Source organism: Alosa alosa, chromosome 4, assembly GCF_017589495.1.
Source record: "Alosa alosa isolate M-15738 ecotype Scorff River chromosome 4, AALO_Geno_1.1, whole genome shotgun sequence".
Taxonomy (NCBI): domain Eukaryota; kingdom Metazoa; phylum Chordata; class Actinopteri; order Clupeiformes; family Clupeidae; genus Alosa; species Alosa alosa.
Genome location: NC_063192.1, coordinates 5,743,278 through 5,755,053, shown reverse-complemented (window position 1 = coordinate 5,755,053; position 11,776 = coordinate 5,743,278). Strand labels below are relative to the sequence as shown.

Below are 11,776 nucleotides of genomic sequence, written 5' to 3'. Positions count from 1 at the left end.
AGGCGTGTCAGTGTTGCTCAAACTTGAGGGAAGTTTTTGTATCAGTCTGTTTGAAAATACAGTAGGTAGTAGCCTAAGTGATATGGGGCGCCAAATGTAACATGCCTTATTTCGTGGACAGAATGACTTTCGTGTGACAAAATACATATATTCATTACGACGCCTTTTGTCCACTGAATGCACAAATTGGTTTGCATTGTGTCCACGAAACACTGAAGAGAGCACACCATTTCGTGGACGAAATTGACTGGTGGCCTTTTCAGTTTTGTGACCTGATACAATATTTCGTGAGTCAGCAGTTTACAGAATGAATTATGTGTCACGGTCATTTCATTACGTGGACGAAATGCATAAGAGAATCACGAAATCAGTTTTGTGACCTGCTGCAATATATTTCGTGAGTCAGCAGTTTACGGAATGAATTAGGGTATAGTGGGGGAAAACGCCCTCCTATATTTCACAAACTAATCACTAGATGAAGTAAAATGTTGTTGTTTTTATTTCTATGCACTATGTTGACAATGGTAATGTACAAGTACACACCATAAAATGGATGCATGCTCTGCACTTCAAGAAAACAAAAGAAAAATGGATTTTTAGGCAAGTGTTCTAATTTTCAGCAGTCACTAAAACAAAGTTGGATATTGCCAATATATTGATCAAATATAGTAGCTTGGAATCAATTTATTGATTATATTTTATTGCTCCACAATAGATTTTGTTTACTTTAGTTGTTTACTTTTGGTTTTGCTATTAATGTATGAGGGGCATTGCTTTGAAAGGGTGGGGGCATTTTACCCCACCGCTGGGGCAAAACACCCCTTTTGCACATTTTTTGTTGTTGGTAAAATACTAATTAATATTTGGTTTATAATTCATGACATTGTCACTCAAAACTAGGATAGCAATTCTACATATATTTAGCTTTTTGTTTCACAGTAATATCACATTCCTTAAGGTGGGCGTTTTCCCCCACTCTACCCATGTCATGATAATTCCATTATGTGGACGAAATGCATAACAGAATCACGAAATCAGTTTTGTGACCTGCTACAATACATTTCGTGAGTCAGCAGTTTACAGAATGAATTATGTGTCACGATAATTTCATTACATGGACGAAATGTATAATAGAATCACGAAATCAGTTTTGTGACCTGCTAAAATACATTTCGTGAGTCAGCAGTTTGCGGAATGAATTAGCCAGTGGGTAGCTATCATTTAGAAGTGGCCACTTCAAGTTAGTCAGAGCTCCGTGAAACAAAGGAAAGCCCTTTATTTGGACGGGCAAGTAGGCATAGCGATTAGGCCTATTATGCGCGCACTCCAGCGAGACGATAAACTAGGCCTACTGTTAGGCCTACAAAGTCGCGATTTATTAGGCCATCCAATCGCTATACTGTTTTCATGAACATTACAGGAATCCACTTCATTCATTGTTTTAAATATCGTTGCTTAGCCCACGAGTTTGTCAGTTTCACTTGCACAGACACGCATAGACTTTGAATGAGCACTCACGCCTACCACTACCACATAGGCTAATGTTATGCCTCTATATATTTGATGAATTAAGAAGTAGGCATATGCATTGATCAGGGAAACATTTAGTTTCCTTTTCTTTCGGTCCACTGTTCCAGCAGTTGTGCCACAAAATAAAAGACAGAAGCACCGGGCATGACCTAATCTAGCCTAAATTCGTGGTCCAGTAGACCAGCAATCTACTCGTAGAAGAGGCTCATAGTTTGAAGATCATAGACCATAGATAATTCAGAGAAAGCCTATGCAGTTGCTTTTCGCGGACCTAGGCTAGGTCCAGCACGGCCTGGCACTGGTTCGCGGATTGCCAATCACACTGTCGTTGCAAAGCCTCTGAATGCAGCCAGCTGTCCCGTTTACCGGCAATGCTACAGCGGACTTAAACTGTCACCTCCTGGCGAAAAGTTGCAATACATTTCACGCAGATCTGTGAATAACGGGAGGCGCGAGTGACCGTGACCGTGACCGTGACACATAATTAATTCCGTAAACTGCTGACTCACGAAATGTAGCAAGTCACAAAACTGATTTCGTGATTATTTTATGCATTTCGTCCACATAATGAAAGCATATGTCACTGAATGCATTTCGTAAGTTGTTAAGTAACTTGCGTGGACGGAATGCCTTCTGTAACAGAACAATAATTCTGTGGAAATTGAAATAGGACAGAATGATGCGTGCATTCCGTATTTACAGACAGAATTACTTTTGACCAAACATTTCGTCTACGGCAGTGAATACTGCATTCAACATTATGTCCACGAAAGGAAAAGGCCACCAGTCAATTTCGTCCACGAAATGATGTGCTCTCTTCAGTGTTTCGTGGACACAATGAACCAATTTGTGCATTCCGTGGACAAAAGGCGTTACGATGTAACATGGTTTCGTAATGAATATATGTATTTCGTCACACGAAAGTCATTCTGTCCACGAAATAAGGCATGTTACATTTAAAGTTAAGGCTACGGACCAAATAAGGCGCAAGTTTGTAGACAACATGCGTTCATTTCACTGCGCAAACATTTGTGTCGTGGTGGCTTTGAACATGTATGGGAACGAACGTTTTTGTGTAAAAAATTGTATTTACTTGCACTGTAAACTCAGATGAAAGGCGGGTAGGCCTGAGAGACTGGCCTAATCTAGGTTCTAAAATCTTTCCCACTTCTGACTTCTGTGCCCAACTAGGCTTCAACTGAGATGTTCAATTTGTGCAACATAATCGAACACCTTTTTTTTTTTCATTTTTTATCTATGCTTATAATTACGTCCAGTCACTGGCACAGAGGGGCTAAATTATAACATGTTCATAGGCTTATTGACCTGGTAGCATCAGAAGCGTGTCGATGACGTATTGACGAGCGTACGTTGCAACCGGCCAACAGCAGCTGCATAAATAACCGGCGCACACCTGATATAAGGTTGATTTTCTCCAGACTGGAATGCTCAAAAATGCTAAAAATGTACCTGAAATGTTCAGAAGGGTTTGAGGATCATGAAAACATGCCCAAAATTCACATTCCTAAGTCTATAGAACCAAGACCTTAGCATATGTGGTGAAATTCTGAGCTATGCCCATAGACTTCAATGGAGCAGTCGCTGCCTCTGCTCTGCATAAAGGGGGATTTTGACCCCCCCCCTCGTGCGATCCGGGTTCCCGGAAGTGGCTCCTGATAAAAAACATCTTGCTCCGCCTTAACAATCTTTGTTTGGTTTTAGGGCTGACATGCATCTTCCTACGTCATTTTAGAGCGTCGTTTCAGAATCAAGCGGGAAGTTAGCTGACAGGCTAGCTGGTGAGTGTTGGAAACTGTTTTACAATAATGTTGCATTTTTATATAACTGTATATTTTAGTTTAACGAGTATGTTGTGTTGGTGTTGATTATCAGCATAGCTAAGATTGAGCTCATAATTAACTAGATGTTGCTAACATTACATGACAACAAAAGGGAAGTAGCCTAACGTTAGGTAAGTTAACTAAACACACATTTTGATCTGACGTTAACGTTCATGTTACATGTTGCATACAACACGGCATGATCAAGATGAACATAATTGAGATGTTGTGTAAGCGCACTGGTTGACTTGGGTGGGCAAATACATTAACGGTAACGTTAACGTTTGTTTTCTCTTAAGGTGTTTGGGCACGATGTCACAGAGGAAGAGGCTCTCGGCCTCCCAAAACAAAGCACCAAATGTAAGACCTGCCTCATACGAGGAGGCTGCATTAAACCCCTTGCTGTGTCTGTGTAATAACCTATCAATTGTTGTTTAGCCTGCAGTGCATGCCGATATGGAAATATGGCTGACTTATTTAATTGTGTTGGAATCAGTTGCCGCGCTCACAACAAGCAGAGGTAGAGTCGGATGACGAGGAGGATGTGTCATTCACCCAGCTAACTTCAACTCAAGTCCAGCGGGCACGAGAGAACTTTACTCCGGTCCAGGTTGACCGCAAAGTGAGTCCTCATTACGGTTCTTAGAGGTTTCAGCATAGTGTCATCACACCATTATCACAAAACTGCAAGGTAGCTCTTAGTCCTTACAGTCAGTTCTTCCAAGAAATAATGATTATTTACTGTTTTTCTTTTTGATATGTTGCATCCAATATCTCTCTTTACAGTTTGTCTTTTTTTGTATTATCATTAAAGGTAGCAGAGGTCGTCCAGTTTATTCTAATAAAGGACCAGAAGAAGGTGCCCATACGAAGAGCAGGTCAGTTGAATCAATTTAATCTAATTTCATGAAGATAGCACTGTCAAAACGGACACTTGATCAAGACTGTCATCTGGGACATGTATCACCTTCATGTGTCTGTAGGTGGTTGTTACTGTTCTGTGTGCAGCCATCCCTTCACGTCTGCATTTACTTATATACTTCTTAACACCTTGTTCTGTTTCAGACTGAATTTAATTTAATGTGCTCCTCCTCACCATTGTCCCTACTCTGTTTTCCAGACATAGCAAAGCATGTCATCAAGGAATACAGGGCTATGTATGCAGAGATCATGAAGCGTGTCTGCCGTACTTTCGAGCAGGTGGGGTGTCCTATTCAGTAATATCAAAGTAAACGCACGGAAACGCACTTTGACCCAATTTAAGTTTAAATTAATGTTGTAGACATAATATAAGTTTTAAGGTGTTTAAATGTTTACAGTTCACAGTTCAACTACCGACAGATAGTTTATACATAACTACTATATAAGTAAAAAGACCATCTTAATGCGACAAGTAAGGCACAACAGTCTGTATAACCAAGTTAGAATCATGTCAATGCACATTAGATTTCTTGACCTGTTGACTTGGAGTATTCTTTGTCAGTAATTGATGGGTGGCTTTCCTCTGTTCAGGTGTTTGGACTGAAGCTGGTGGAGATCGACCCTAAAAGCCATGTGTACATCCTCATCAACAAACTGGAGTCTGTGGCTGAAGAGCCAGTCTGCCTGTAGGTGAAACTAGAAATTATTTATTTGTTTGAGTGTTTAGCTGAGACTCTTATTCACATCGTCTTGGTGAGCAATTTCAGGGACAGTCCCTCGGGAACAACTCCGGGTTTTAGTGCTTTGGTCAGGGGCACAATGGTGGCAGCCGGGAATTGAACCGAAAACTTTCTTGCTTCCACTTGGAAGCCGAGTTCCCCAACTACACCAGCAGTGCCCAAATTAGATCCATCAGATGCTGTTTACTGGTCACAACATGTATTGTTAACATGGTTGCTTCCTAAATAATGCAGTCACTCACTCTTCAGACAGACTAACCCAACCTACCTTACACCCAAAAAACTCACTTTAAAAGTTTATCAAGCTGAAAAGATTTTAAAATATTCAGGTCTCTTTTTCCACAAAAACTTCGAAGCTTTTGAAACTTTGAATACCATCCATGATCATCTATTTATTGCTGCAAGAAACATTTTTTGTTGATGTGGGCACCAGTTCACACAGCCTCCGTGTTTCTTGAAAAATATTTTTGATGCTTTCCATAAATGCTTCACATTCATATACAGGTGCATCTCAAAAAATTAGAACATTATGGAAAAGTTTTCTTTTTTCCTGTAAATTAGTTCAAAAAGTGAAACTTTTCATAGAATCTACATTCAGCACACACACAGTAAAATATCTCAAGCCTTTTTTTGTTTTGTTTTAATCTTGATTGTTCTAATCTTGATGATTACAGTTTACAACTCATGGAAATAAAAAAATCCAGAATCTTAAAATATTACAGTAAAGAATTTATGATACAGAAATGTCGACCTGAGTTGAACCAGCTAATCAGCTAATTTAGTCAAAACACCGGCAATGGTTTACTGAGCCTTTAATCTCTCAGTCTGTGCAAGGCAATGGACTTTTCCATGACATACATTTTTTTAGATGCACTTGTACTGTTAATACCGTGGATTTAGAGTGTGACGTTTTAATGGGAGGAGACTTAAAAAGCATGCGAGATCTATTGTGTATGTGTGTGTGTAACAAAAACGAGTGAGAATGTGTTGAAACTTGTCTGAGTAAAAGCCTGAGACGATATGTTTGAACTCGCTGTGTGTGACATTCCCAGGATCCCCGGAAACCCCAAATACGGCCTCCTCTTCACTATCCTCAGTGTCATCTTCATGAAGGGCGGAGTTGTCAAGGAAGGTTGGCCTCTCATTTTTTTCAGTTGTTTTTTTTGTTGATTGAGTGTGACATCTGCACTTTTGTATTTGTTGGTTCATGTTTATAAGTATAGTATAAGTATATATACTCTTTTGATCCCGTGAAGGAAATTTGGTCTCTGCATTTATCCCAATCCGTGAATTAGTGAAAGGCACACAGTGAGGTGAAGCACACACTAGGGCTTTGACTTTTGGCCAAAAATCATATTCGAAGTTTGTTTGTTTATTAATATTAAAATTCGAATATGTATTAATAATATTTTAACCATTAAATGTCTTCAGTAAGACCGATATTGGTATCAAACTTAAGTTCTATATGTTCTGTCCACCAGAGGGCAGTGTATCTGTCAATAGACTACGTGCACGAAAGGCTGAGTATTTATGCGTGTGTTAAAATTGTTATTATTGAGCATAGGGCTGGGCGATAAAACGATAGCGATATGTATCGCAATAGACATGTAATCGATATCAATAAAAAATAAGTTTGATAGAACATTCATAATTAAAATCAACATACACCTCCTGCCTTACGTTGTCCATAAATAAATATAGGCTAAATATATCTTGCATTGTAGTATGTCAAACTCTACCAGAGTAGGCGATAGAAGTAGGCCTACCTCAACAGACTCTCCTTGCCCCGTGCACTCTCTCTCTCTCTCCCTCTCAACAGGCACATCCCTCCTCAGCATGCACATGTAATCCAAACATTAATCGTGCAAGACGACTGGCTAAATTGCTATTAAATCCGGTTAGCATCATTAGCACGCTGCACGAATTTGTTCAAAACTGTTCTAATCATCAAAAGTTCTAATCATCTCAATCCCGATGCAAATGGAAAAGTATTTTCCAAGACTCAAATGGGCCTGTCCCAAGGAGGGAAAAAGTATTCATTTGAAACTTAAACACACGTAGGGAAACAGTCTAACCAGACTATGATAAACTATCGCAAATTAAGATAACCTTTGTTTACAATATTTCCAGGCTTCAACCAGTGCTGCTTTTCATTCAGACTTATCTGCACATTTATTTATTTGAGTGTTTTTCATGATTGTGTTGCCATTTCTTTTCCCTGTTTGCTTTGATTGATAACTGAGGTGATTAAAATCAGAGGAAGGTTAAGTTTAAAATAAAAGTGTCTATTATGTCTATGTGTGAGCCAGGGACGGATCATGGCTTGTGCTAAGTGTGCACGTGTACAGGGGCCCTCAGCCAATGGGGGCCCTCGGATTTAAAAAAAAGAATGCCATGAATTTAGGCTAGATTATGCCCGGTGCTTCTGTAATAAACTAAAAATAAACTAAATGTTTTCCTGATCAATAAATACTTCTTAATTCATAAAAAAATAGAGGCATAACATTGGGTGGAAGTGGTAGGCTATGAGTGCTCATTCAATGTGTATGCGTGTTTGCGAAAGTGAAACTGACCCACTCGTGGGTAGGTGAATGAAGTGCATTCCTGCAATGTTCATGAAAACAGCATAGCGATTAGCCTAGAAATCTAGACGCGTCCCTAGCGATTGGATAGCCTAATAAATCGCGACTTTTTGGCCTAACAGTAGCTTATAGCGTAGCAAATAGACTATGGCGATGCCGATGACCTAGCCTGGCTAGCGCCACCACTTCTCAATGAGACGTGGTCTGGGAACCAAACGTTCATTTTCTCGTATTTGAAAAAAATGCCCAGATCCGTTTATTGGGTGCCACGGATGTCTATCAAATGCGTCTGTGCATAGCTCATCATCGTCTTGCTTTCCCCCCTGTTCTGTGATTGGTTCCCTATCTCAGGCGAAAATTTGCTCCATGGTCTCCAGGCTGCCTTAGCAGCGTGAATCAAATCGCGCGCAAGGCAGCATGGGAACACCCAGGCTACCGATGACCGACAGGCCTACACTTATTTCACTCGTCTCGCTGGAGTGAGCGCATAATGTGGGCTGTTGCGCAAAGAAATTAATTAGGGAGATGATCTGCATCTCCATTTACCAAACGCTATTGTTTTGCTAACATCTCCACTGTTAACGTAAAATATGTCTCCATGCAAGGTAGTGTCAAGCTAGCCTGGTAAACCAGACCCTGGAATCTTTCAGATTAAGACAATTCAAATTGTGCTCTCGCGAGAACTCTGGATTTCCAGGGTAGTGTCAAGCAGCAGTGAAGTGAAAACCTTATCATGCAGGTAGCCAATGTTCACGTCACCTGAGTCAGACAGAAAACGGGCCCTGCTTGCTCTGTTAAAGTTTGTATGCCCCTTCCAAACTGCATTAAAAGGGTATATTTAACAGCCAGAATTTCGAAATTTTCCTGGGGGAGACACCCCCGAACCCCCTGTAATATGATCAACACCAGCTCTCACAAAATACTATCAACGTCCCTGCTACCGGTCCGTCAGATATGACAACTGTGTCCGGTCCGTTTAGTGAAAAATGTTGCTGTAGACTGTTTGGACAGCAAAGGGAGATTACAGCCTAATAATAAAAACAGCTGCTGGAATTCATTTCTGTGTGGGCCTGAGTTATAATATGACATAATGTAGACTACTACATTTTCATTGTGTGATTGTGCACCAGCCTGCACAGCGACAGCAAAGGGAGAAGCGCTGGCTGCAAGCGCACGTCACGCGCATGCGCAAACGCGCCCGCCAGGGGGGGCGGCTTTTTTGATATTGTGCACAGGGGCCCATATTTGTTTAATCCGTCCCTGGTGTGGGCTCACTAAGCGCAAACCAGCCAGGATGCTAACGTCCCCTACAGGAGCCCAGATGACCAATAATAGCCTTGCTAATGAGCTCACGATTTTACTTCACCAGGCATGAAAAAAACCTCGGAATCTGAATTGAAAACAACGTTTACAACCAAATGCATTTATAGAAATTATCTCCATAGGCTACAGGTTCGAATGTTAAGAGATCCCTAAAATTTGTTCGAATATCTTTAATTTTTAAAATAATCGAATTATATTCGAATAGTCTAACGAAGTTCGGAGTCAAAGCCCTAGCACACACTAACCCGGAGCAGTGAGCTGCCTGCTACAGCGGTGCTTGGGGAGCAGTTAGGGGCCTTGCTCAAGGGCACTTCAGCGGTGGATGTGGGCATAGGAGAGCAGTGCTCAACCACTTTCCCCACCCACATTTTTCTTACTGGTCAGGGATTGAACCGGCAACCCTTCGGTTACAAGCCCAAAGCCCTAACCAGTAGGCCAAGGCTGCCCCCTAAGTAATTAGAATAGTTAAATAGTTTATGATGGATGCAAAGTGTGTGTGTGTGTGTGTGTGTGTGTGTGTGTGTGTGTGTGTGTGTGTGTGTGTGTGTGTGTGTGTGTGTGTTTTCTCTCAGGCAAATTTAATGAATTGGGGTGTTGTTCATTTTACTTTTCCAGCACTTGTGTGGAATTTCCTGAAGAAGCTGAGGGTGGATGCTGGGTAAGATCATGCATTGTGTCTCCAGTGGTCACTAGTGACAGTCCAGACCTTTGAGGAACTGTGGAGCATTAATGACCATCCAGAAGTCCCATACTCACTATTTGTTTTCAACATCCCCAGAGAGAGGCACGACATCTTTGGAGATGTGAAGAAGTTGGTGACCGATGAGTTTGTACGACAGAAGTAAGTCCAACCTTGGCAAACATTTGAAGAAATGTTAATATGTTTTGCTTTTGTTTACCTGGGGTTTGTTTTGGTACCATTGGTACCTACAGTACATTTCTTTAATACCTCACCAGGGGCTTCTACACCCCCAGTCACACATAATGTGTCAGCACCTGTGAATGAGGTGCTATCACACTTCCCAGCTCCCATCCCCCTCACAGTACCTAACCTTGATGGCTCAGGTTGGCATCAAGTCAGTAGGGGTATTACAATAGCTCAGCATGGTAATACAGGTGACCTGAGACAGGTAGAGAGTCACAAGTCATAGGTTCAAATCCTGCCTGAGGCTTGGTGTGTTCAGAGCTGCTGTCTCTCAGACCATAGACAGACGGTTTATACCACACCATAGATGAACAAGTGGTCAGTCCCTAAAGCCAGGCATTCCCAAGCAAGTGTCTGGTGCAACCCTGACCTAACATTAAGGACACTTTTGTTTCATATAATATTATTAACAGACAGTTGTACAGTAAAACTATATTTGGTAAAGTAGTGAGTGGATTTCTCACATACGTCACCAGCACAAGTTGGTGTCATTTGTAAGGAATCTGGAGTGATGATTTCACACGTTGCAAGGCTAACACGTGTGTGTGTGTGCATGCTTCTTTTTTTTTTTTTTTTTTTTTTAAAGATATCTGGAGTATGTGAGAATCCCCCACACTGAACCAGTAGAGTGTGAGTTTCGCTGGGGTGTCCGTGCTGAGAAGGAAGTGGCCAAGAAGAAGCTTCTGGAGATCGTGGGAGAGGTGAGTCTATTTTTTAGCATGTATCCTCCTATGTGAAAAGTACAAATAATGTGTACATTATTGAAATTTGGATGCCTCAGAACTGGTATACCAGAAAGCATAATTGCCAAGGATGATGGTAGTCAGGGACCTCGCCTTCCAAGTGGAAGGTTGTGGTCCCATTGTGCCACTGAGCAAGGCCCTTAAAGGGGTGGTTCAGGATTTTGGACATAGGACCTCATTTCCAGGTTAGCAAGTGTGATATTTATCAGTGTAGACCGTTTTCAACACGTTTCATCCAGTTCTTCTAGTTGCAGAGTTCACAGGTGCTAGGCTAGCACAAGTTAACAGTATGTGTTAGCCTGTCACTAAAAACACTTAGCCACTCCACAGTACACCCGAGTCAAATAAATTATAATGGCAGACTATCGATGTAAATGTCTGTTTGTTAACTCTGCAACTCAAAGGATTGGATGAAACGTGTTGAAAACGGTCTCCACTGATAAATCACACTTGCTAGCTTGGAAATGAGGTCCTATGTCCAAAATCCTGAACCACCCCTTTAATCCTGCTGAGTCGCTCCAGTGGGGACTGTCCATGTAGTTAAATACATTAGCTAAATTGTATAATGTATAGTTTGTGTGTGTGTGTGTGTGTATTTATGTGTATGTACGGTATGTATGAAAGGGTTTGTTTAAGTGAGAGGGATGCCCTGACATGATCTTGTCCTCTTCACAGCTGTTTGAGCAAGACCCCCAGAGTTGGACCCAACAGTATAGGGAGGCCATGGCGGCAGAAAGCCAAAGCCAAAGATAGAGCGAGCAAATGGGAGGACTATGTGTGCGTGGAAGCCTTAGTTTTTAATTACAGTTTTATACATTTGTTTGTATATATTTTGTACAGGTGTTCATTTGTTTTATAATTTACTGTATATTGAAATAAGCTACATGTGGTTTGTTTTTAAAAGGAAATAAATATTCATACAAAATTAAAATTAAACCGTACAACTGAAACTGCTTAGAATAGAGACCCAGAGATGGAAATATTGCTTCATAGTTTTATTTTGTTTGTGCCAACAAAAATAAAAAATATTTTTTAAAAATTCTCTTTACATATCATTGCTTTTCTATCACAGTAAATTGCACAATAAACCCATTCTCTCTTCCCGTCCAGGGGATGGTTTTTGTTAGCGTCCCTCTGTTGTCTCTCAGCTGCCATATGGGTGAAATATCCG

General features: G+C 41.0%; 1 protein-coding gene across 1 annotated transcript; it reads left to right on the top strand.

Moving 5' to 3' along the window:
* The first annotated feature begins 3,242 nt into the window (after positions 1–3,242).
* ndnl2 (necdin-like 2) lies at positions 3,243–11,644 on the top strand. The gene is made up of 11 exons (XM_048240206.1): positions 3,243–3,329; positions 3,671–3,731; positions 3,868–3,993; positions 4,186–4,249; positions 4,492–4,571; positions 4,884–4,978; positions 6,085–6,164; positions 9,553–9,595; positions 9,716–9,778; positions 10,449–10,563; positions 11,281–11,644. The coding sequence occupies exons 2-11, from the start codon at positions 3,684–3,686 to the stop codon at positions 11,356–11,358; spliced, it is 792 nt and encodes a 263-aa protein (XP_048096163.1). The 5' UTR covers positions 3,243–3,329; positions 3,671–3,683; the 3' UTR covers positions 11,359–11,644.
* The last annotated feature ends 132 nt before the right edge of the window (positions 11,645–11,776 follow it).

Coding starts and splice junctions, on each gene's coding strand:
- ndnl2 (XM_048240206.1), top strand. CDS start 3,684: ATGTCACAGAGGAAGAGGCTCTCGGCCTCCCAAAACAAAGCACCAAAT. Junction 3,994..4,185: donor CGGTCCAGGTTGACCGCAAA/GTGAGTCCTCAT, acceptor TTATCATTAAAG/GTAGCAGAGGTCGTCCAGTT. Junction 4,572..4,883: donor TCTGCCGTACTTTCGAGCAG/GTGGGGTGTCCT, acceptor TCCTCTGTTCAG/GTGTTTGGACTGAAGCTGGT.